This window comes from Mustelus asterias, chromosome 12 (assembly GCF_964213995.1).
Source record: "Mustelus asterias chromosome 12, sMusAst1.hap1.1, whole genome shotgun sequence".
In the NCBI taxonomy this organism is placed as follows: domain Eukaryota; kingdom Metazoa; phylum Chordata; class Chondrichthyes; order Carcharhiniformes; family Triakidae; genus Mustelus; species Mustelus asterias.
In genome coordinates, this window is record NC_135812.1 from 6,693,893 (window position 1) to 6,721,100 (window position 27,208).

Here is a 27,208-nt window from a genome sequence, read left to right on the forward strand (position 1 = left end):
TACTAGTTAAGACCATTGCCCCATGAACATGATACCAAGACAGACTCACTTTTCCTCCAGCTTGTCCTCTGACAGCAAAGCAGAATAAAGTGGACTCCTCTGCATTGCCTTCCATCTTGAACTGTGCAAAGGCTGCTGCATGTCCTTCAATTGGCTGAGATACTTTCCTGTCCAGGGAGTATAGCTGCATTGCACCCACCACACGGTTTTGCTGTTCAAAGATTCAAATTTACAAAGTTAGAGGGACCTAAAGCTCCTATATATATATCTATGTGCTTTCTTCTCCAGTTGGTTTGGGGAAAAAGGATGCCAAAGATGCATTTTAAGCCCAGTCAGTGCACATGCCTGAGCTATCACAAGTACTTTTAATGGTGACTTTACTTCAGAAAATCATTGTAGCCCCAAAAGCAATTGTGGGTAGTTCAGCTACTTCTGCAGTTGAACAGCAAGCACAAGACCAGCTCCCAACTGTAGTACATTTGCCCTCTGGCAGGAAGTAGCCACACCTGTGCTCCCTGCCCTTCCTCAACCCCACCAGTATCTTTAAGCATTGCCTTAATGCTGTACAGAGAAACCATCAATTGTTGAATGGGGTATAAATGCCAGAGATGTAATTGAGGGACACCATGCCATCACATAACCCCAAAATAAGCAATGGGACACAGTTGGCATCTGTAGCCAACATCCACATGGCAAGCAATACAGGAAAAACTTTATTCCAAAAAAGTAGCACCTAGTGAATTCTGTATATACCTGGGCAGAGATACCAATGAGCAGTAACCATTTCTGCTTGGCGTCAGTACGGTAATTGATGATCTGGCAGCCTGCTAGACTGGAGTGTCTATCAAAGACCTTCATTGGCTGAGACTCTCCCTCCATGCTCCAGTGATAGACTGCAGTGTCCGTTACCAGGGCAATTGTGTTCAGCGAGATCCACTTCCAGAAAGTGACATCATCCACCATGGTATGAGCCTTCATCTTACTTTTCATTTCAATATTAAATATTTGCAGTGTTTTTCCAGCTGTAGGAATTTGAAGAAATAGTGAATCCAAAGACTAAGACTAAACAGATACTGCCAAAATGCTCTATAATCTTTATTTAGCTCAAAATCCTCCCCTTAGACCTTTAGTTAGCAGGCCAGTAAAGCTCACTTGTAGGTTTCCCTTCTAAAGGTGTAAATTAGTAGAGTAGATTTGATGCCCCACAATTTAACCAATATAGATTGTATAACCTTGAACAAACATTTGTAATTTCTTACTGATCTGGCAAAAGTTGCAATGTTAGAAATCAAGTTAATTTGGTCAATGTCGAGGAACTAATCACAGGACTAACTACTTGTCCAGTTGATACTAGGTATATATGATAAAGCCATCCAGAGCAATGCAGTATCTGTCTATAGTTGTTAATATTTTGTAAAAAGATAACCTTTTTACAAGATTGCATTACATGTGAATGGTAGCAGGTCTGAACCAAACAGCATTCATTTGTATGCGTTTCTGGAGCACAACACAGCACTCAAAGGATGGGAACATCTACAACTAGCACTCAATGAGATTAAAGTTTTCCCACTTGTAACGAATAATTGGTGTACCATGGCTATGAGAATTTTTGGAAACAGTACAATCTCTAAGCCAAGCATCTTGCTGAACTGCATTGAAGTTCTTGGTGCAAAAGCTCATCCACAATTCACTACAAGGTTGGGTCATAGTGTTGAGCGCCTCAAAGACACTTAACGGGGACCAGAACAAAAAGGGCACACTAGTGGACTCAAACCAACTTTTCCTACCAAGCCTGACAAGTGAAGATTGAGAAAAAACCCATTGTTCAATTGTATTCAGACGGAAGTTGTTAAACCCTTGGATCTATGAAGTACAGGGGAAAAACCCAACTGCTTAGTGCTTGTTCCCATCCCAAATATCCAGTTGTACACAACACTACATAGAATTCAAAATGCAAAATTCAGGCTCATGGTTGTTCTGATCCAGTTCATAATGTGCAACTTGCATTCCCTCACCCAGTTTCAGAATTCAGACATAGAGACAAAGAATTGTGCATTGCAAGCTGTGGGGATGTAGCCAGTGTTATATCAGCACAAGCCAAATTAAGTTGCCTGACATTACCAGGACTCAATTGTATTTTTTTTTAAATTACCCCCAAGCTGCTAGGAACCAGAAAGGTTTGCAATTTCAGTCAGGTAACTCTTCATACTCAGCTATTCATAAAAAAGGCCTCAAGCCTTCATGTCAGTGGTTGAACCACAGGAGTACGTTAACATTGTCAAATCAGTATTGACAAAAAGGCATTTACAAGGGAACACCAAAATGTTCAGGCTTGTCAGTTTAAAATTCAATACATAGGCCCTTCAATTTTTTAATAAAGGAACAGTTTAGTCTTCCAGTACAGCAGCTGGAAACCCAACAGTTTATAAACTGGACCAGAATCATGTGTCTAGATTTAAAGTAACTCACCATCTGCTTATACAAAGAAAGCAGTAAAGAAATGCAAAGTAATTGAATCAGTAAAACAAACTCCAGATATTAAGCGTCACCAAAAAAAGCTTCTATAAAGTTAACCTTTTGCAGGCTATGTCTGGAGATTTAAATCTCCAACTGCTTCGTGAACAGATGCAAGATAAAGCAGTCACTGCATTTCACTAGACTTAATTTCATACTTAGGTGAAAAATTCTTGAATACATATGCACCCAAGTTTGGAGCAATTATGCATTTAGACAAAACAGACATCCAGGGAATAGCTAGGGGACGCTAATGAATTAGCTAAAGCAAATTAAGTTTTTTTTTAAAAATAGCTCTAAAAATCAGCTCCTGATGTAATCAGCACTCCTGCATAAAGAAAAAAAAAGTTATTTTTTCACAAAGTAGGGTTCATGGGCTTTGCAGCTCAATTGTGCATTTAAAATAATTCAGCTGTCAGAAATTTTATCTTGGGAGTTTTTTTTACACTCAAGGCTATCAAGTGATAGAAATTAAAATCTGCCCAAGATGAGCAGCTTTTATTCTGATTATATATGGCAAGACTATGTAGGTGGGATATGGAGAATCCTATTTACATTTTTAGGACTTCCAGGTTACACAACACTATAGGTTGCAAGGCTAAAAAAGGTACTTAGGATTTCTGCAGTTTGGAAGTGGCATGGCACACATCACCCCAGTTTATTTTGCAAGATGGTTCCAACTAGAAGAAACTGTTTTGTACACATCACTGCATTCACATGCAATTAGCTCACCAAAAGTTGTTGTACTACCACTGCATCCACTAAAGCCACTTTTAATGAGCTAACTACATTGCACAGTATGCAAAAAGGAACCTCCAAGAACAGGGAAAGAGATCATTTGTCATTTTCCCTTTTACATTTGCATTCAGTGATGGGGCAGACTAACAGGATTATCCTATGACACCATCTACAAGTGTTCCTTCACTAGGGAGCACAGGTGGCTTGCCCGAGATGAGCTTTTTCATTCACAGGATGTGTTCCTGGCAAGGTTGACATTCAGTACTCACCCTTCAAGGGTGAGACAGAACCAACAGCAGTTTAAGTGCCAACCACATTGGTGTGAAACTAGTCATGCACAAGCCAGACCAGCAAAGAACAGCAAGGTTTTTCCAAGATTCAAGTTATGAAACAGGATCCAAAGCTTCCTGTGTGGGTCACCAGTTTAAAAAGGTAATAGTCTCCCATTTTAGAAGAAATTAAGGGTCGTGTCCCTGGGAGCAGTGGTGAATATTTTTAAGGCATAAGTGGATAGATTCTTGACTAAGGGGGTCAAAGGTTACTGGGGAAAATGGTTAAAGCCACAAACAGTGATGACCTTATTGAATGGGAGCGCAGGCTGGAGGGGTCAAATACCCTAATCCTGCTTCATATGCATGCCAAGATTGCTCACGTCCTTAAGTGCATGCACTGGGACAAAATTCTAATTTGTTTTCAGCAACCTTTTGGCAAGGTAATGGAAATTTCCAAATCTGAAGTTAAAGATAAACCCACACTAAATTAATTGAATTAAGTCCAGTGCAAACTGGAAGTTGAATACACATTCTCAGATCACTGGCCAAAATGGTAGACAGGAGTTGATGGAAAGGTCTGACCAGAGATGGGAGGGTGCATTTAGACATGAAATTTAAGAAAATCTTTGACTGGGATGGAGTTTACTTCAAATGTTAAAAGATTAGTTCCTGGATGCTTCCAGCCAAAAACACCTTGCTCTTCATTTTTACTTTAATCAGCTTAGTTCCATGTGCATCCAGTCACTAGCAACTAACCACATTGAAAGGCATGCACTGCTTTAGTCAAAGTGGACAAGCTCGTGAAGAAAAACTTTCAGTTGAATTGCAATGCAGTGACAAGGCTAAGTCTACACAAATTTGTATTTCAAGACCAAAACAAAAGAAAACCATCTGAACCAAATGCAATACCCACCCATTAAAAAAAACTGTAAACATTGTTAACTCATTCTTACCTTTTAATGCAATAACCTTGCTGGCTGGGTTCATAATAGCACTATCAGCAGAGATTGGACGGCGAATGGGATTGTTGGGTTCATTCATATCAATGATGACCACCTGGGCTTGCTCACCAACTTTCTCCCGAATACAAATGAATTTGTCAGACTCCATTGTCAGAGTGCTGAACCCAATATTTGCAGGATTAATGCCCAGGTTTTGGAGCTGAAACAAAAATTGCAATGAATCAGAAATGCATCAATGTCAAAAAAAGCTAGGCTACTGGACACAGGTGTGGAAACAAAATGAAACGGACTCAAGTTCTACATATGACTGCTTATTCTTCCTAATTGTGACTCAACTATGCCTCCAACCGAGCTTCACTTTTTACTGATGTCCCACAAAATGGAGGAAAGGGGGAAGCTAGTTCATAAAAGGGCATCCAAGTATGCAAGAATTGAAGGATTGGTTCTTTTACTTAGGAAAGCATTGCGCTTGTGCACCAGTTAACCAGTATGTTGATAATTAGTTCCACTTTCACAGCTCTTAAGGAAATGCAATGGGCAGGAATTGGTTTTGCCTTTCAGGGCTATTGCATTAAGATTACCTGCCAGAGCAGGCTTGAAGAAATGACTGAAGGCATGCACAAACAGCCAGAATACAACACTCAAGCAAAAAAATGTTTCCTACTTGCAGCTTCTTTCTCCATTGATACTGCAATGACATGATGCCTGGATACAAGTGGAAACATCATTTAAATGATCAAGACAGATTTGGTTCTAGGTCTAAATTATGCAATTGTGATCAGAACTCAAAAACAGGATATGAATTAAGGGAAACCAGAATCTAAAAATCCAGGCAAATTTATTAAGCGGAAGTGAATATCCAGCATTCAAGGTTTAAAATAATTCACATCTCGAAGTTACCAATCTTTAAAAAACAAACAAACAAGAGAACTCATCCTGCTGACATAGATAAAATGGGTGCAATCTACTGCATTCATAATCTAAAACTGTGCAGAAGTTCCAAACTGCAACAGGAAGCTGCAGGATATCAGATTAGAGTTGGGAGTAACCAGGTGCTTGGACAATTTAACTGAAATGCCCCAGTCATGAATGATCAACACTCCATTTTAGAGCATTGACCCAAATGCTAAAAGTCTATTTCACCACAGGAAAAGCATTTTGATTTATGGAAAAGTGCTCAACTTACACTCAAGGGGTTGGAGCTGGATGAGATTTCTCTCCAATTTAGGTGGATAGGGGTTGCAAGTTACCACTGCTGGAATGAACATATTCACAGCACTAGAGTTCAAATGCCAACAGTACTAAATCTCAACATGAGTCATGAATATGGCATTCTTCCAGATCTCATTCAAATTGATGCATACATGGCATCCAATCAGACATGTAATTTAAATGGAGTAGAGAAAGTTAAATTAGAGAATACATTTTTTTATGTTAGATTAGGAACATTTTCCCCCCCATCTTATTGTACAAGCCTGTCACAACAATTGAGATAGTTGGTTGTACTTTATACAAAGATTCACTCAACATAACATGGCTGTTTTGCATTTGAGATAAATTCAACTTGCAAAAAGTGGGATTTAGACAAGGCAAGCTGAAGCAATTTTGTAACCGTGGTACACATTGAGATAGAGAAAGCTGTCCTTGGTCCCTTTGGAGAGAGAGCAATTTGGAGTACTACATTATTCATGGTTAACAATACTGAAAAGTTATCCTGGCAGACACTTAGTCATAGCTCTAGTCAGCTGGTAAAAGATAAAAACATCCCTTGAGTGATTGCTGTGAAAATTCAAATTGTTTTACCAATTTTGATGCAGTCACATGCCTCTTGCAAAGACATCCTGTATCAGGACAGACAGCATGCTGTTTTTGCCATCTGTCTGCATTATTCAAAGAATCAGACTGCTTTGATGCATTGTACATTTATTCCAATTAGATTGCAGATGTCAAGATCAAACTTTCTTTGGGAGCTTGTTCAGACCAGTTGGGAATTATGTTATGTGGGTTGGCACAGTGGCTAGCACTGTTGCCTCAACACCAGGGACCTGGGTTCAATTCCCACCTCAGGTCAGTGTGGAGTTCACACATTGTCAGAGGAAACCCACACAATCCAAAGGTGGGGGTTAGATGATTGGCCATGCTAAATTGCCCCTTAGGTGTTAGGGGATGTTTGTGTCAGTGCAGGCTCAATGGGTTGAATGGCCTCCTTCTGCACTGCGGGGGTTCTTGAGCTTGCTACACTTACGTGCACCGACTTGCCAATTCTGAAGATGCAGGGGGAGGGTGGGTTTAAACACTCCTCCACTGCCTCAAATATTTATGCAGTTAACAATTGCAGTGTTTGAGCTAACTATTTCAAAGTCAGATTGTACAAAATCAGGAACTCTACCAAACCACCAGACAATTGCACTTATGGGGAGAAAGATTAAGTTGAGGGAAGACTAAGAACATAATAGGAGCAGGAGTAGGCCACCCAGCCCCTTGAGCCTGCCCTGCCATTCAACAAGATCATGGCTGATCTGAAGTGGATCAGTTCCACTTACCCACCTGATCCCTATAACCCCCAATTCCCTTACCGATCAGGAATCCATCTATCCGTGATTTAAACATATTCAACGAGGTAGCCTCCACCACTTCAGTGGGCAGAGAATGAGATTCACCACCCTCAGAGAAGTTCCTCCTCAACTCTGTTCTAAACGGACCCCCCCTTTATTTTGAGGCTGTGCCCTCTAGTTCTAGTTTCCTTTCCAAGTGGAAAGAATCTCTCCATCTCTATCCTATCCAGCCCCTTCATTATCTTATAGGTCTCTATAAGATCCCCCCCTCAGCCTTCTAAATTCCAACGAGTACAAACCCAATCTGCTTAGTCCCTCCTCATAATCAACACCCCTCATCTCTGGTATCAACCTGGTAAACCTTCTCTGCACTCCCTCCAAGGCCAATATATCCTTCCGCAAATAAGGGGACCAATACTGCACACAGTATTCCAGCTGCGGCCTCACCAATGCCCTGTACAGATGCAGCAAGACATCTGCGCTTTTATATTCTATCCCCCTTGTGATATAGGCCAACATCCCATTTGCCTTCCAATCACCTGTTGCACCTGCAGACTGGGTTTTTGCATCTCATGCACAAGGACCCCTAGGTCCCTCTGCACAGCAGCATGTTATAATTTCTTTCCATTTAGATAACCCAATTTGCTATTTCTTCCAAAGTGAATAACCTCACATTTGTCAACATTATACTCCATCTGCCAGATCCTCGCCCACTCACTCAGCCTGTCCAAATCTCTCTGCAGACCTTCTACGCCCTCCACACGATTCACTTTTCCACTTATCTTTGTGTCGTCTGCAAACTTTGTTACCCTACACTCAGTCCCCTCCTCCAGATAGTCTATATAAATGGTAAATAGTGGAGGCCCCAGTACCAATCCCTGCGGCATGCCACTAGTTACCATCTGCCAAACAGAAAAGCACCCATTTATTCCGACTCTGCTTCCTGTCAGAGAGCCAATCCCCAATTCATGCTAACACCCTACCCCCAACTCCATGTGACCCAATCTTCAGCAACCTTTTGAGGCACCTTATCAAACACCTTTTGGAAATCCAAAAACACCACATCCACCGGTTCCCCTCCGTCAACCACACTAGTCACATCTTCATAAAAATCCACCAAGTTTGTCAAGCACGACTTTCCCCTCATGAATCCATGCTGCGTCTGCTTAATCCATCATTAAAGAAATAGCAGGCCATCTGGGTAAGACTGGCATTGATGAAACACTGTAGTTACACCAATCTTACAGCAGCCATCTTTTGCATTTCCTGCCCTTTCATAGGGGCAAGTAACCTTGTGATAGTCTGCTTTAGTCACCTGCATTTCAAAATTAGTTCATGCTTGAAGAACAAGATGCACTTTGCAGTCAAGTAGTCACTAATATCACAAGTCAATTTACACTCAGCAGGCTCCTACAAAAACAGAACAAAAACAAGTGACTAGAGCATCTGCTTCAGGTGGAGGGATAAATGTTGGCCAGGACACTAGTGAATTTATTTTTGAACAGTGCTGTGGCATCTTATGCAAAAAACAACATCTGATAACACTGCACTGAAGTCAGCCTTGAATGCACAAACTTGGAATATCACTGATCCATGGCAGAAACTTGAGAATGAGAATCTACATCCCAATATGGTGATATTCTGCACTAAAGATAACACTTTTCCATTCAAGGCAATTAATCCAGGATCATGGCAGAAGAATGTCATGTGTACATTAGAACCCCATTGTTACACATTGCATTCAGATCAAATGACGTTTAAGGAAACAATGGTTGTACTTTCTAATTTCCACACAATTAAAACTTGAGCAGTTGTTAACACCACTTTCCATAAGGCAGTCTGCAGACTGTTCCATTCAAGTTCAAGCAGCTGCCAAATCTCAATAAACATTGACAGCAGAGAGAAGTTGGAACAGGCATTATTTCTTGCCAACTGAAAGAGCTGGACTTGAAGATTGTATTTGTCACCATGAGAGATTTGGTGGGTTTTAAAAATCCAAAGTAATCAAGTCCAGCCAGCCACCAAATTGACATCCTTGATCTTATTAGTCAAGAATCAATCTTCAGAAAGGCTGGGGAGAAAAATCCAGCACAGGGACCGTTTTATAGAAAAGTGGCCCAGATTTTGATCCTGAAGTACCGTTTGGAAATTTGGCATGTCTGTTACTACTATCACCAGCTTCTACAGATGCACCATAGAAAGAATTCTGCTTGTGTCACAGCTTGGTATGGCTCCTGCTCTGTCAAAGACTGCAAGAAACTAAGGGTCATGAATGAAGCCCAGTCTACTCAAGCCAGCCTCCCATCCACTGACTCCATCTACTCTTCCCACGGCTTTGGAAAAGCAGCCAGCATAATCAAGGACCCCACGCAGCCCAGTCACTTCCACCTTCCGTCAGGAAAAGATACAAAAGTCTGAGGTCATGTACCAACTGACTCAAGAACAGCTTCTTCCCCACTACCATCAGACTTTTGAATGGACGGACCTACCTCGCATCAAGTTGCTCTTTCTCTACACCCTAGCTATAACTGTGACATGATATTCTGCACCCTCCTTCTCCATGGACGGTGTGCTTTGATTGTACACTGTGCAAGAAACAATAATTTTCAATACGACAATAAATCAAATACTGTACAATTACACAATTCTCATTGCTGTTAATACCATAGACTGAAACAAATGCTCTAGCCAAGGTGCTTTATTACTTGCACAACCATCTGCCTTCACCTTTTAACAGGGCACTGACCACAAATTACAAAGCGAATAGCTAGGTGTGGCAGAACAGATAAATGTACTCCATGGCACATTTCTAAGAGCAATTAATTCAGATAATTAGAAGTCAGTAGTAACAGTGATTGTTTAATTTCTTCAACTAAACCAAAAGTCCTTGGGAGAAGGGGATTACCAGTTCTTTGGGCAAATTATTGATGGCTTGCTTGAAGTGAGATGTCCAGCAAGTCCATGGATTTTCTGGGTGAAACTAAAACTAGGTTATACCTGCAGAGCTCAGCAACAACCTAGGAAATTCTTGGGAAGTTTGAAACTAAAAGCCTTCATCACTACCCCACAAACTAGAAAATACTCAGCATTTCCACTTCCCAGCAGAAAACGTCAAAAATTGCTCTGTTTGGCACTGATGTGACTATTTTTAAACTAAGGTTTGCATGACCTTTACAAGTAACATTGCGACCACACCTTTTCTTGCGTGGTTACAAGAGAAACCAAACATGGAACAAAAGTTGGGTGTGGTTACATTGGTCATCTCCCACCAACACTAGATAAACTTGTACTTTTCCACAGGCCCAGAAGCTTGTATTTGATTACCAATTTGAAAAGTTTACTGATTTCAGCTGCAGAGGGACAGCAAGTTCTACAGCTGACTTCTGGCCTTTCCACGGCTTTATCCAATGCAAACCAGGTAAGGGATAAATCAAACCCAGCTATGCTGCTGACTCCAAATATCAGTTACTTGTAGCCCAGCATGAGTAACCTTCATGGGTGAAGATTTGGAAACATTTAGAAACTGTTGAAACAACTTATTGTTTTGACTGAACACAAGAAAATGACCTAAAACAAAGTTAATCTAGGAACTTTAGCATACAAGATTAAAGGCTGGAATAGTGAGCCAAAAAAAGTCTTTGGGTGGCATTCTGCAAAGCTGTTCCAAAAAGCACTTGTTTGAACCTTTTATCCCTTCATTTACCAGGGAGAAAACAGCACATTATCCACCAACTTGGTAATGTCCAGGAATCAAATGGGAATCACTAAGGAAATTACCTCAAGTTCCCAATTTTCTGATCTCTGGGTTACATTGATAGTTCAAATTTCCACCCATGAACATCCTTGGTCTCCACTGTAGAGGGAAAAAAAGGCAACTTCACAGGCAAAAAAAGTGACAACTTGTATTACAAGTTGTCAAAAATGCTTTCAATTACCAAAATGGTATTGACAGAAAAATGGAATGAGTCAAAATGGAAAAATCAATAGCAAGTATTCCAGTACTCATGAACAGGCTAGGAATCAGAACCAACAATGCTCCAACCTCAATCACTGAAGGCTTGTCCTACTACTAAAGCCATCTGGGCATTGCTCTACTTGACATTTGTTCTGCTCAGAACTTACATAGAACATAGAACATAGAACATTACAGCGCAGAACAGGCCCTTCGGCCCACGATGTTGCACCGACCAGTTAAAAAAAAAAACTGTGACCCTCCAACCTAAACCAATTCCTTTTCGTCCATGAACCTATCTACGGATCTCTTAAACGCCCCCAAACTAGGCGCATTTACTACTGATGCTGGCAGGGCATTCCAATCCCTCACCACCCTCTGGGTAAAGAACCTACCCCTGACATCGGTTCTATAACTACCCCCCCTCAATTTAAAGCCATGCCCCCTCGTGCTGGATTTCTCCATCAGAGGAAAAAGGCTATCACTATCCACCCTATCTAAACCTCTAATCATCTTATATGTTTCAATAAGATCCCCTCTTAGCCGCCGCCTTTCCAGCGAAAACAATCCCAAATCCCTCAGCCTCTCCTCATAGGACCTCCCCTCCACACCAGGCAACATCCTGGTAAACCTCCTCTGCACCCTCTCCAAAGCCTCCACATCCTACAAGCAGTAACTTTCCTAATAATGTCATTTGTTGTAAGAGTTAGGATTTTAGCAACAGCAGCACAAGTTATCAAAAGGCAATTAAAGTGCTGGTCAATATAGCTCCAACACTTGACACAGGGCCACTCAATTAGTATATAGATGAGGACTGAAGCACTGGTTCATTTAGTAAAAGCTGCTCCTTTCTTGTTCTTTAGTGCTGGCCAATCCATAATTGCCCCAAGGTGCCAACAGGCTTTGTAGTGATTTTCAGGGCACAGTCAGCTTTATCATGGGACCATCACCTAGGATCAGGTACAGGAGACACTCAGGTACCTTCTAAGAAAAGGGCAGATACTCACCATTATTCAATTTCTTAAATTGAGAAAACTGAACTGGAATTACTATTGCTCAATGTTATGAACAAGTGAAACAGGACTTGGCCCATCCCTAGAAAAATAATCCAGCTTGTTTAGTTGTATTCAAACTAACCAAGTAATGAGAATAGTATACTAGTTTTGAATGGGGGAAATCCAATGAATCAATTGTATTCATGGCAACCATGTTTGGATCAGGTCATGTTGCCCCCACACTATTTTGCAATTCTTAAATTTACCCCAAGTAATATGTAGGTTTGGTTTGCTGCAGCATGTTAACTCACCATTGATTCATTCCAAACAGGTGATGTACTGTACTTCAGTAACAATTTATGGCAAACTTACAACCGCGGAACTGAGCCATTTTAAAAACTGCTTCATTATGGCACAGCAAGATAATCTGCATCATTAGTTACTTCACATGACAACATGTCTTGCAGTCTTACCAACTAGACAAACATTTAAGAATTCTACAGTTGGTTGCATAGACACAGAGTACAAGGGGTAACAAAAAAATTGGAAAATGGTGACAAACTATGGGTATGGTTTAGTTTGGATAAGGGCTGAAGTGACAAGGTGGGGGGGGTCAATAATCTAGTTTTGCTGATGTGGCTCATAGCTCAATGTGGACTGTTGAGCAAGCAGCATGCAACAAAGATAGATAAATTAAGTGAGGGGCAAGTTATGCAACGAATGGCATAATTGCCCCCATTCCATATAAAGCTTCATGGGGACCAATGGGTAAGCAGCCTGGGCAGAGACCAATGTGAAATCAGATTTATGAAAACAACAGTCAATATGACCCCAAAATGAGACATGAAGGAATGGAGAGTAGATCATTTGAGGTGCAGGTAGACAAAACTGGTTAGGTCAGACTAGTTTGATACTCCCATTATAGAAGGGACATAACAGATCTTGTCTAGTAAATCTGTTGAGAACATTTAAGATATAGGGACTGTTAGTGGGATGTTAGACAAAGTGAGAATGAGCTGTTCAAAGCCAAACACCCGATGTGTGTTTTTAATGCTGCAAATTTATGGCATGTGGAATAAACATGCAGATGAAGATTAGGGAAGCTTCATGCAAACCAACAGTGCCTTTTAAGTTTATTTACAGGATTCAGGCATTGCTGGCTAGGCCAGTGTTTATTGCCCCCAAGGTGATGAGCTGCCTTCTTGAACCACTGCAGTCCCACCAACTTGGATAAAATGGTGGCCATACTGAAGTCCTTGTTGTACAGCCATAATTTGTGTTTCATAGACAAGCTACAAAAGTTTCAACCTCCACTCACAGCTTGAGCACGTATCCAAGTTGGCACTACAGGAGGGAGCACTGTGCAGATGTTGCCTTTGGCCAAGATATTGTAATATCTGCCCTCTCAGTTGGAGGCAAATGATCCAATGACACTACCTGAAGCACAGTAGGGGAGTTCTGCCAGTACCCTGGCCACTGTATTCTTAACTTGCAACACTAATGGAAATAGCTTCAGGACCTCAGGTACAATTTGTCTACTGTTTCCCACATTAGTGACATGAAAAACAACTTCAAGAAAGAGACAAAGACTTGCAAGCTGGATCACTAACAGCAGAGGCGGCAGTGGTTAGCACTACTGCCTCACAGCACCAAGGACCTGGGTTTGATTCCCAGCTTGGGTCAGTGTGGAGTTTGCACATTCTCCTTGTGTCTGCATGGGTTTCCTCCCACAGTCCAAAGATGTGGTTCAAGGTAAATGTGGGATTGTTGTTGGTGCAGGTTTGGACCGAATGGATTCTATCAGCACAAATTTAAGGCTGATGGTCCACAGTCTGATGTACAATTATGCACTTGTTCCAAATCTAGAATCATCCATATTTGACTGGAAACTTGATAAAAGTCTGTAAGCTCCAATGCAAAACCATCACATGATTAGACAATCAGATAAAGTTCAAAGAACCTGAAGGGAAAATTAGGTAGCCTAAACTTCAGAGTTTAAACTAACCATAAAGCTGATGTGAAGCAAAACCCCTTACACAATAGCAGCTTTGAAAATGCTGAATCAGGTCCCTGAAGGATTAGAATCAATACAGTTTGCCCACAGTCTATAATGGCACTGCCATTACTATAGGGTAACATTTTTCTGGGTTTGGAGGAAATTCACCAAATGGCAATATACCCTCCCAATCCTTTGAATTTCTTGCATGGCAACATCCAACTTGTGCATGGGAATTTTAGGTTGAACAGCCTAGAAGAAACATTGTAGCACTTGCTACAACTTGAACAGTTGAAACAAAGTATTTGGACATGTATGGAGAAGCTTGGTGCAAAGGAGGAACGTGATAAGGGTTATTGGTGTAGGGAGCAGCTTATGGATTACCAACACTAGTAGCACTGAAGCATGCTGTTAAAATGGAGTTTAATGTAAACTTAGACTTCTATACGGATTTGTATGCAAGGTCCCAAATCAAAGTGAAACAAGATTGGCCTGGCAGGGAAATGGAGGTAGACACCACATGGGCTATGGAAGCTCTTGCATGTCCTTTCCTACCTCTTACCAGTATAGCACTGAGGGACAGTACAGCAAGGTCAGACTGGTGATTAAAACAAATCAAGTTAGAACTAAAACTTAAGGGCCAATTAATGCCAAGCTTTGAACTGTAAACTGCGTTTGTTTGAGATAAGTGCAGAGTAAAAGCAAATACTGACCAATAGGTTGTGGACACTAGTCATGAATAGAAGTGCCAAAACTTCAACATTCCAGCAAAGATAGTATCTTTCAGGAAGCTCAAAGCTCTGAAAACAATTTGCCACTTTCCTGGAGGTTGCTTCCATCAGCAGAAAGAACTTTATACTGAATTCCAGGAAGGATGCAAAGTTGCTGTTAAAATCATAACTGCATCAGGAAAGCCAAGTCACTGGACTCAATGCAGACAAACTGGTATATTTTGGAAAGAGTCAAGAACATGCCCCAAAGCTTAATCTATAGTCACTTTCAGTTCTTGGTTTTAAATGAGGTCTACACTAAACAGTAACAAACATTCTAGCATGCCAGTGACCAAATAGGTACCTTGCACATACTCCTGCACCTCAGACAGCCAAGACTCAAATGGACCGCAAAAACCCCTCCTATCCAATAGGAAGTCTTTAAACTAGCTGCATAAACCTATGCTGAACAGTCACTGGGGCTGATGAATGGCAGATGGAATTTAATTTAGATAAATGTGAAGTGATGCATTTTGGTAGATTGAACCAGGGCAGGACTTAATGGTAGGATGTTGAGGAGAGTTACAGAGCAAAGATCTAGGGGTACATGTTCATAGCTCCTTGGAAGTGGAGTTACAGGTGGAGAGTGGTGAAGGCATTCAGCATGCTTGGTTTCATTGGTCAGAACATTGAACACAGGAGTTGGGATGTCTTGAAGTTGTACAAGACATTGGCACGGCCACACTTGGAATACTGTGTATAGTTCTGGTCACTATTATAGAAGGGATATTAAACTAGAAAGAGTGCAAAAAAGACTTACTAGAATGCTACTGGGACTTGTTTGAGTTACGAGAGGCTGGATTTTCCTCAGTGTAGAAGGCTGAGGGATGACCTTAGAGGTCTATAAAATAAGGGGCATAGATCAGCTAGATAGTCAATATCTTTTCCCAAAGATAGGAGAGTCTAAAACTGGAGGGCATAGGTTTAAGGTGAGGTGAGATACACAAAAGGGTCCAGAGGGGCAATTTTCTTCCAGAGAGTGGTGAATTCTGGAACAAGCTGCCAGAGGTAGTAGTAGAGGCAGGTACAATTGTCTCTTAAAAACATTTAGACAGTTACATGGGTAAGATGGATATAGAGGGATATGGGCCAAACAGGCAATTGGGACTAGCTTAGGGGTTTTTAAAAAAGGACAGCATGGACAAGTTGGGCTGAAGGGCCTGTCTCCATGCTGTAAACCTCTGACTACTTGTGCTGGAGTTGGAGGCAGATCTATTCAAAGCAGCAAGAGAAAGGGTGCAAGCTTATCAATTCTCTGACTAGGCATTATGGACCAGTCAGGTAGCAAATTTGTCACACCCTTCTGGAGCACTGCATGTCAAGAAAGCAAGACCATCACTGATGTCAGCAGGTTATCTTCCACCCTGTCAAGCTCAATTGGAAAACCAAAGGCTTAAATCACCCAAATTTAAGTTTCTTAGCCATAATATGGGGGAACATAGTTCTTTGGGCACCAATGCTTTAACAGGTCATAATTCATAGGATTTTATTTGGTATCGTAACAGTTTGAAAGCTATAATACAGAAGCCAAGATTCCCAGCTTTGAAGCAGACAACCATGTCCTGCTGAAATCATTGCATCAAGACAGTTGGCACTATACAAGACTCATTCCCCACTTGTGCCATGTTCAACCACAAGCCTTTCCAACACAAAACATAATTCCTCCAAGTGAATGCAGGGCTGATGAGCAAGGGCAATAGAGACAGAGGTTCCTCAGAATTACTTCAGGTGTAATGCAACTTATTTGATGAGAGAATCTGCTGCAAATCACCTCTAATCAAAAGAAGTGGTTATACTGAACCTGTCAACTGAGTTCAGGCTGCCTACTACAGTGGCAACTTTAGATCAAGGATCATGGTGGGAATTGTCCAGATGTCTGAAATGCACCCACTACACAGGTATGCCTGCCAATGGTGGCATTTCTAGTTGGTTAAATCAATGCATGTCCAATACCAGCTCTAATTGGTTTCAGAGGTCAAAAAAGGTTTACATCGCTCAAAACAGGACTATAATTTATATGCATGTTTTATATGCAAACGGCTACCTGGTTCAAAACAGAGCAGAAACATGGTCACAAGTCCACACTGGAGCTCTAAAAATTTGGCCTAGGAGGATGAAGTTGCAAAAAGGAAATTATATCTATACTGGCCAGCATTTACAACTACTCTTCAAGTATTCACTTGAATTTTTAGGCATGTGCATTAATTACTAGTTCAACTTGAGCAAAGGCAATATATGTTAGAAGTGCACAGGTGAAGTCAGGGGGCTCCGAACTATGATACCAGTGAATTCAAAGTGAGTCACAAGCTGGACCCATAGCAAGAGACTTTACTTAAACTCATTTATGGGATCTGGGTATTATTGGCTAGGCCAGCATTTATTGCCTTAGACTTCTGGAAGGTCACCTGGAGATTATGCAATTGTAAAGTGGGTACTTGAAAAGGGAGTAAACCCACCTGGTTAACTTATTTTAATATAGATAAAGACTGTAATGCTGTTCTACAGTTGTAAGATAAAAGAGAAGCTGGGCTAATAGGAACCTACTAATAGGAGCAAGGCTGTACCATGAGGGCAGATTTTAAGCCCAGCCAACAATGTACTCAAAATATTGTGTGCTAGGGGAGACAACTTCAACCACTGAACATTGACTGGAAGCATCTGACCTCCAAGGAATCACTAACATATCCTTCAGCTAAGCTGACTCATTTCCAGCAATCAAAGGCAGCCACTTGGCTCTCACCTGAACATTAAGGCAGCATTTGACCAAGTGTGGCATCAAGGAGCCACATACCTAGTGATGGTTATTGGAGGGCAATCATCTCAAACCCAGGACATTGCTGCAGAAACCCCAGGTATGTGCAGGTCCAACTATCTTCAGCCACTTCAATGATCAATCCTTCAGGTTCAGTACCATTCACTCATACTGAAACAATCCATGTCCATATGCAACAAGACCTGGTCAACATCCAGGTATTGACTGATGAGTGGCAAGCAGCATTCAAGAAGGTGGCTCAACACAACCTCTGAAAAATGCTAGCCTAGCCAGCAATGCCCACATGACCAAATCAAACTACTTCCCATCAACATTTTTCATGCATCCCAGAGAATTTCAGATTTGTTCAGTACAGACCAGATCAAGCTCAAGATGCACCACTGTACTTGCTACCTCCCAATTGCTTAGTGGGTGCTTGGACTACCAGTCGCCAATGAACAAGATCAGTGGCAGCCCAAATAAACCACCAGAACCCTTTGATAATGCAGTCCGAGTTCTAGAAGCTCAAATTCCTTAACCAAAAATCTGAGGCTCAACTTAACTGTTATCAGCTGCAGGGGTTGAGTAGAATGCAATCAGCAAAAACACTGTCTACACCATCAACTGCATTCTAGCTTTAACCTGATTTGATCAAAGGTCTTTATTCTCCATGGTTTAATCAACAACCCAACACATTTACCTCATGCCCCCAATCCAGCCAGAAGCCAGGTAGGTAAAGTGGAGCATTTGAAGCTGATGTTTGGTAGCTTTGCAACATTCCAATTTGGTTGACCTGGGTACTTGGGAAGCAGCTTGTTGTCCAATGGGGCTGGAGATAAAACCAGAACCCAAATCTGTTTTTAACTGGACATTAAGTTAATGTGGAGCATGGATCTTGGTGTAGTGATTTCCAGCATCAAAAGTCTGGAGTCAAAATAGCAAATTTAAAAACAGGTCCACAGGAATAAAAATGTTTGAGGATAATGGTGGTGGAGGTGTTTGAATTGAGGATTTAATTAGTGTTGACAGGAGAACCGGTGGATGTGGCTTATTGAGACTTAAAGTCTCAAACTACTAGGTAAAATTAAAGTGGATGTGATTGCAGGTAATGTCTTGAGATAGATAGCAGTTAGGAAGCAAAGAGTTCACGTATGTGCCTTTCTGATTGGCAGGTAGTGACTAGCAGGGTACTGTAGGGATCTCTGCTAGGGCCCCAACTGTTCACAATGATTTGGAAGAGGGAACTAAATGCATCTCCAAAATGATACAAGGTTGAGTGGGAGGATGCAGACATGCTGGTGTGATTTGGACAGGCTGTGTGGGGGCATATGCAGTATAATGTGAGGTTATCCACTTGGTAGCAATAATAAGACAGGCTACTACTTGAATGGGTGCAAATTGAGGGGTGGATACTCAATGACTGGTGCTCTTGTGCAGTCACTAAAAGCAAGCACACTGGTACACAGGCAATAAAGGGAGCAAATGGTACATTGGCCTTCATAGAGGATTTGACTGTAGGAATAAAGATGTCTTACTGCAGTTTTACAGGGTCAGTGAGGTCACACCTGGGATATCGTGTGCAGTTGGTGTCCTCATCAGAGGATGCATTTCCTTGCTTGCGAGTACAGTGAAGGTTTACCAGGCTGATTCCTGGGATGGCAGGTCTGTTACGAGACTAAGTCTGTAAGAGGGAGGCTCAAACAAAATTCAAATAGGATTAAACAGGGTAGATTCAGAAAGAATGCCACAGTTTGAGGATATGGGATAAACCTTTCAGAATTGAGAAATTTCTTCATCCAGAGTGGCGAGTGTGTGGAATTCAGTACCAAAGAAAATAGTTGAGGCCAAAAAGTCAAATTAGATATTGCTCTTGGGGCTAAAGGATTCGGGGGGGGGGGTCTACTGAAATAGGTAGACACTTTAATTGTCAATCTTAAATATCACTTCAACAGCCAAACCCTTTGCTTGCCAGTAGTGCATCAAATCCCACAAGATGTGTTTCCAAATTCTTATCCAAGAGACAAGCTAGCTTTAATTGTCTGCCTTTCAGATGTCATCTATTACTACCCAGTTATGCATCTGGTACATTAAGATGAGAGATCAAGATCCAAGTCCACCAATACAGAATTCAGGTTTGGAACTTATTGCATGGGACAAGAACTGATATCTAATCAAAGTGAGAAAGACAAAATGACCTTGACAGTCTCAGGTGAATTTATGCTTAGACAAGGGATCCAAGCTGTTTTTGCCAAAGACTATTGGTGGAATGAAGCTGCAAAGTGCTCCCTCCTTATACCAACAAGGTAAATTAAAGAATACTCTCCATGTAAAGCCATCTCAAACAGTTTGGCCCATGAAGCCTATGCTAGAATTGCTTCACGTTACAGTATCTGCAGTCAGACAACATTTGCAGCTAGAACAAACCAGCTCATTAACAGCATCAATGTGATCAGGTTAAGGAGGAAATTTTGCACACCTTCAATGAGAGAGCTTCCCAAAGCAGTCAAAGAGCCAGATCTGAGTATAAACACCCAATGGAAATAAGACTAAGAAGGGGATATCAAGAGCTGCACCTTGCTTCAGTTGGGGTGGGTCTAGACCAGTAAACAAGTCATTCAAATGTTTGGATTTTAAGTACCGCAATCTAGGAAACACCACAAGCATACCAGTGACTGCTTTTAGCCAGCTGGTGTCATCAGGGCTAACAATTGCATTTGTTAGCATAATATCCAGTTATTTAAAGCAATAATAAAGTGCTGGAACACAAGACTGGCAGCATCTGACATTGACTCCTGTTAATACCAGCTCCCTACAGATGCTGCCAGACCGGTTGAATAGTCCCAGCATCCTTTTACATCAAGCATAGGTGCACATCATTTTACTATCAAAGCTCATATGCTTCCTGCAGGAAGCAAAGCAAGATAGAAGCCATTGTATTCCATGTCCTTGGACTCACTGCACTCCTGGCCAGTCTCCAATTTGTCATTCAAAACTCTACTCCAAACCAAGTCCTGTTCATGCACTGTGCTTAGCAACCCACAATGCCTCAGGATCATTGAAGATTCACATCCTGGTTTAAATCCTAAAAGGGATTCATTCCACTGCAACTTTATCATCCTCCAAATATCAGCATCTAGTCATTTTGCTGAAGCATCCCATTTTAACTGCTTCCACCATTGATCCTGAAACTGCCTTAAACCAAGCTCTGGAACCCAAATCTCTGCCTTTTGACCATCTGCCCAAGTATTACTTTGTGGATCAATTTTTTAATTAAATTGAGGTACCTTGGAAGGAGACAACCTTGTTTTCACTATTGCAGAAATCATGCCAAGGAGATTATTTAAAGTTATATCAAAGCCAAGGAATACCAGAGGGAAGACACCTCAAGTATAGAGAACATTCCCTCAGTTGGCTTTGCAGCATTTTTGTAAAAAATCCAAGACTGCAATGATTAGAAATTTTGCAGTAACCCTTATGGTGTGCATTCACTAATTTCCAAACAGAAGTAGAAGTATTCCAATATTAAAATGTTCAAGTGTTATGTTTTTTTCATACATGAGCAAACAGCAGGAGCTGTGGTAACACTGATGCAGCTGCATCTCCCATTCTGTGCCAAGAGCATCAAAATATTTTTAGTATATCCAAAGTCAGTCAATTAATTTAGACTGCTCCCACAAAAAAAAAGTTCAAAAGCAGCCAGTGTGCACACTGACTGTAGAATGGAGTTGAAAGCTAGGAAATTCAAAAGTATGCAGGCAGTAGATTCTCAATTATCCTAACTGCATGTGTCTTAAGCCTATGTGATGTGCCTTTTGCTGAAGAATGGAAACGGATTCCAATTCTAGAGCCATGGTTTGATTTCAGAGAAGTAGCTGCCAAGTGAACAGCTATAACTTCAGATAAATAGCACAATACAGCACCAATAAAGAGCTAGTCAGTAAATACTACAACCAATGAGGAACCAAAACAAAGCACACAGCTGGAAACATTAATACTGCATTTGTACTCAAAATACACAGGAAGGGGAGTCATTTAAAAATCCACTGTTCCTTCTGTGTCAGACACTTACCGGAAGTGGCTGGGTTTGTCAAGAAGCCAATTTGAATTTAAAATCAGGCTCATCATTGTTTGTTGTAATGTAATCACAATTCAGTGAATTGAGGAAAGATAAGATGGAAATCAAAAGTAGTTTCAAATATAACTATTCTATGTAGATTTCAAAGCTTCTGGAGAATTTAAATCCATTTTGTTACCCATCCTAAAGTGGAGGAAGCTTTCCAACAATCTACAGTGATATTTGGAATCTCAAAGCACATTGGTAACCACTATAGCTGAATTAAATATGTTGCAGAAAAACTGTTCAGATAATTGCAGGGAGCACAGGCTGCAACAGAGGCTGAGATTGTCTGCAACTTCCCCCTCCAGAATGAGTTTCTGCCCACACTATAAAGACCCATTTCCATCTCTGCAACACCTCCTTTCGCCTGCCTAGCTCATCTACTGCTGAAATTCTGAAATGCTTGTTACTTCAGATTTCACTATTCCATTTTACACTGTATAAACTAAGCATAGTTTTGGATGAACATGTCCTCACTCAGATCTGTGCACCACTTTCCCTTCACCCACCCCAGACTAGGTCATGGTGATATTCAAGTGTTAATCTTTGGTTTTAAATCCTCTATGGCCTCATTTCTCCCAATTTTCTCCAGACACTATTCTCGTTTTCCTTTAATTCTAACTTCTTGCACATCTGATTTCCATCCCTCCATCACTGCAGAAAAGCTTTCAACTTCCCCAGCCACATGTTCTGGAATTCCCTTCCCAAACTTTTGGCCTTTTGACCCAAAATGCACTTCATGAAATGGCTTTGGACATTTTACAGGCACTATTTAAAACAAATTATAGCACTAGACCAACACCCCAAAATGGAATTCAAATACATGTTACATCACTCATTAGGACTACAGGAAGTTGTAGAGTTGGTCTGTGGCAAGTTGATCCACCAATTACCTGCAGATTGCTTAAACAGTCCCCCCTCAATCCCATGCAAAACAAGTTTTAAAATAAGCTGATGGAGCAGAATAATAGAGTCACATTTTGGCGGGGGGGCCTGCCGTAAGGAAAAAGCTGAAAACAGGAACTCCATCAGATTCTACACAGCAGGCCTTGTAGGACTGACCAGCTTATTGCAAGAAAACTTCCAAAACTATTAATGCAGCAAAAGACATTTCACAAAAGCTGACCTAGACCAGGAATACAGAATTGATCAAAGTAAATGGAACAGATGTAGCAAGATTTGAAAAACTGGTAAGAAGACTGTCAATGGTACACAGTGGGGCAGGACAGTAGTGGACAGGAAGCTGCTAGCTGGAAAAACATGAGGCTTTCCTCCATAGCCGATTTACAAAGTGGGGTTAGGAATAGGATCAAATTAAGACAGTAATAGTTTTAAGGACAAGTGCCTTGGAAAATCTGGCGAGTTGGTAGATAGGAGCTGTGGATATAATAGTCAGGCGATTCAGTCTTTGATGGACTGACTGGTGAGTGAAACTTCACAGTTGAAATTATACAAACAGTAGAGAAAACATTGCCAATATTCAGCTACAACACTGCAGCCCATCCAATGTCAGTCAACTGATTTACCAGTTACATACAAACATTCCTCCTGTCACCCAGACCAAGTACAATTAGTTCAACTGATTACAACCATCTGATACAGTACAAGACATTTGCCATGTTAACATGGAGCTCAGGTAAGTAGGAAAGTATGCTACAGTGCACTACATTTGGAAGTTTGTTCTCTGTAATTAGCATCCCACACTGAAAATACGTTGTAACCACCAAAATTAACCAGATTCCAATCCAGCATCTAAAACAGTTTTATAAAGGCCGAGCAAAATGGGTGCACTGAAACCAGTAAATTACTTCACAAACTATTTGGTCAGGCATCCAGGGTCACCTGCTAATAGCAATGATCTGCCTCACTGCTTGTATTAATTAGAGTGTTTCTAGATCAGCAGAACATAGCAAACAACGGGTTGGTTGCACTCAGTTGGCTGGACAACTGGCTAATGATGCAGAGCAATGCCAAAAGCAGATTCAATTCCTGTACCAGCTGAGGCTATTCATGAAGGCCCTGTCTTCTCAACCTTGCCTGAGGTGCAGTGATCATCAGGTTAAATCACCACCAGTCACAGCTTATGGTCATCTGGTACTGTGGTGACTTTACCAGTGGCCTAAGCATAGCCTTTGTTTTGCTGGGCCCTATTCAGAATTAAATCAAATGCAGAAGCAAAAAGGCTACAAAGTAAAGATCAAGGGTTGAGATGGTGATCAGCACAAGTTATATACCCAAAAAACCAAAATAGTTACTCAAGGCAGCACAGCTGGTTTGCAATCCAACACTGCTGGAGGTCATTGAATGGAGTAGTCTGATCATGATGAAGATTTGCATACTAGCAGATTTATATTCTGTGCTAGCTGGAGAAATTAAAGCATGTTTGTTGTAGAATACAGGGAGGGGGAACCAAATTAGACAGGCTGATATTTACAAGAATACTAAACATGCCACCCCCTCCTGTAAAAAGTATAATTACTATATTTGGGACTGAACTGGATACCCACCCTCAGGTAGGAAATGGCTCATGAGATCACAAGATGCACTCATTTAAATATTCCAACTGATTGGAGGGGATAAGAATGTGACTTATTCAAATTTCCATTTTCTGCAGTTAGGATGGAAAATACTATACAACACTGCCATGTACTTGCATATTAAATATGATATTCACTGCATGCAGTCATGTTGATCAATACTGCACCCAACTATGAACTTACAGGGTAGTCAGGTGAAGTGCATGTATTGCCCTACATATTAACAGCCACATAGGTTTTACACCCCCCCCCCCACACACACACACAAACAGTACAATTGTAATAACCCCTCTGCACTTTGGACCTAAAGGAAAGTTACACAAGTCCAAAGCTAATAAACCAGCATAGTTTTGGCTAACATTTGAAAAATTAATTAGCACTGCTTAATTTACTAAATTGTCAATGTATGTTATGCAAACACAGGGACTCCAAACAATGAGTACAAAGTTCTTAGTAAAAGGACATTACATATTAGAGGAACAGATCAACTGGAATTTATATTTGTCGCCAAGGTTGAACCTAGTTGAAGTGTCACTGACCAGTTCAAAAAAGAGATAGCTCAATGGACAAGAGTTCTGCTTCAATTTAGAAAATACCAGCATGACTACAATCTCGATTGATGCCATCACAAGTTAGAAATTAAAGCATTTGGCTGCTGACTTCAACTGCATCCTTAAATGCAGTCACGTGACATCTAGTTAGCACCTCCAGGGAGAAGGCAGGTCTAACATTGGAATGTATGTAGCTCTTTTAGAATTTCAAATGCACCTTTTAGAGTTTAAAGTGTTTTTATTGCAGAGTTGTGATGTTTTCTGCCTCCATTCCACCCCCCCCCCCAAAAAAAAAATTGGAAAGGGGGAATTAAACAGGTAGCAAAAATAGTGGCAAGTTAAACACTGTTAAAGGCCAACAGGTAAAGAAATTTCAAAAATCACTTGCAGCAATATCACACCATTGCAATATGATTTTTCTCCACTCCAGACACCAGTCCAAGTAATACCTAATTAGATTTTAGCTGCAGGAACTCTGCATCAAAATAACTTTTTTTTAAAAAAATGAACCCACATCAAGCTTTCAATTCAAAAGCAAACTACAGGTTAATGTCAGGTAATGAATAATCCACATCTGTTGGTTACTGGGAACCAGTCACAGAAACATCCAACCAAACTTGAAAATAGATACAAAACACCATGTTACTAATGTAACTACATGAAACAATACAAAATCTGGCAAACCAAGAATCAAGGGTGTATAACAAATTTGCATTTTAACATTGTAACAGCACCTGTCCATAGATACACCACATTCATTAAAACTATTCAACTTGAATCTAAATTCTTCCTCTGAAAGTTGAGCTGAAGGGAAGGCCTTTTGGCAGCACAACTGCAATATTTCACTCCAGAATTAAATTAGACATTTAAAAACAATTTCACTAATAAGTCATCACAAGGATGTCAGGTTAGGCCACAAGTGCTAAGCAAGCAATTTACAGTAAGGGGACTTAAGGAGGTGGATTTCAGATTAAAATATGCAGGTGATTTGGGTTCATCGAGAAATAAGGTTTCAATATAAAACCTATTTCTCCTTGTCAAATTGGAGAAATATTTCAAGTGGGTGGGAACTAAATGGGCTCCAGCACTTGGCAAAAAAGCTTTACCACCCCCTCCCCTCTGAACCCACCCATCCTGTGGCAGCCTCAGCACTTCCTGGGCCACCAGGAAGGAAAGGTAAAATACCAGGGGTGGGGTAGGGGGAAAAAAAACAAAATTAAAATCCCGTGGGTGGGCATTTCCAATACATTTCCTCATACGGGTGACATTGTGGAAACTGTGCCAGGGTGTAGTTCAAGGTTGAACCTTCCCCTAGAAGCAAAAAAAAATGTTTGTAAGAGATTTGGAGGGGAGGGGAGGGGGGGGGGGGGGGGGAGAGGGAGGAGGAAAGGGGAGAGAGAGAGAAAGAGAAAGCCAAATCCGGATTAAACAATTCAGAGGGAGGGAGGATTATAGGAAAGTTTCCAGTGGGTGGGTGGGGATGACATTTGTCCAGGGGCTGAGGCTTGGGAGCCCTGGAGGGGAGGGGAGGGTTTGGGAGTGAAACTAAGGTCGGGTTTTGGAGCCCTGAGGGAGTTAGATGATGATTTTTATTACCTGTAGATGCTCCTGGAAGCGGATGGGCAGAATCTGAGCCATGTCGACGACGACGTGAAGGGAAAAAAAAAGAGGGGGAGAAATGAAGAGACACCTCGGTCTGGCGGCTTCGTCAAGTCAAACCTCCGGCAGGGAAATGGGGTGGATCTGAGCGAGAGAGAGAGAAAAATATTATTAACACCGAATTTTACCTCAGGAGACAGGGCACTGACAGGGAGGGTGGATCAGACGCGGGTCTCACCTGTGTCCCTTGGCGGTGCTGCCGAGGCTGAGTGACTCTCTCTCACACTCACACAGCCCGGGCCTGCTCCCTCACCCGCAGCCTCTTCCTTTTATAAACGGTCCGAGGGGCCGAGCCGCAGCGGAGCCGCAATGGCGGAAAACCGGAAACAGCGGAACACTACACTCCCGCCCCGCCGGTAAGCCGCCCCTCTCCTTCCTCTCTCCCACCCACCCAGCCGCGGCCCAACAGCAAGCCGAGGGAGTGCTCCGGCTCCAGACACCACCAACCCCCACACCCAACCCGCCGCTTTTTTATTATTCCATTCCTCCCTAAACACCATTACATTCGATTCGCTCCCCTCCCCGCCCCCCCCCCCCCGTCGATCGGGTTTCATTCATTCGGTTCGTGTTTTTTTTTGCCCAGGTAAAGGCGGGACTATTTTCTGTTGGCGGAAGGCTGATAATCTGCCACATCATTGGCACATGACGTGACGCCACTTCCGCCCCACCTTCCGGGTTTGCTCCCCCTCACTTCCGGCTCCTGGCTCCATTCATTGAGAAGCTGGATCTGCCTCTGCAATGTTAGAAGGTTGTTGTGTCCTCTCTCAGCAGGGGATCATATTATTCACTGTTTGATTATTTTTATTCCAGTATAGGTGTATTGTGCAACTCAGTTGCA

General features: G+C 41.6%; 1 protein-coding gene across 3 annotated transcripts in view; it reads right to left on the reverse strand.

Moving 5' to 3' along the window:
* The window catches only part of LOC144501199 (clathrin heavy chain 1), a 65,260-nt gene extending 38,545 nt beyond the window's left edge, over positions 1-26,715 (reverse strand). For all 3 annotated transcript variants that reach the window (XM_078224637.1, XM_078224636.1, XM_078224635.1), the window contains exons 1-5: positions 26,549-26,715; positions 26,308-26,454; positions 4,478-4,685; positions 754-1,022; positions 50-211 (exon numbers count right to left, since the gene is read on the reverse strand). In XM_078224637.1, coding sequence (XP_078080763.1) covers positions 50-211; positions 754-1,022; positions 4,478-4,685; positions 26,308-26,349 — 681 coding nt within the window. In that variant the 5' untranslated portion in view covers positions 26,350-26,454; positions 26,549-26,715. The remainder of the gene's footprint in view (positions 1-49; positions 212-753; positions 1,023-4,477; positions 4,686-26,307; positions 26,455-26,548) is intronic.
* Positions 26,716-27,208: the final 493 nt, after the last annotated feature.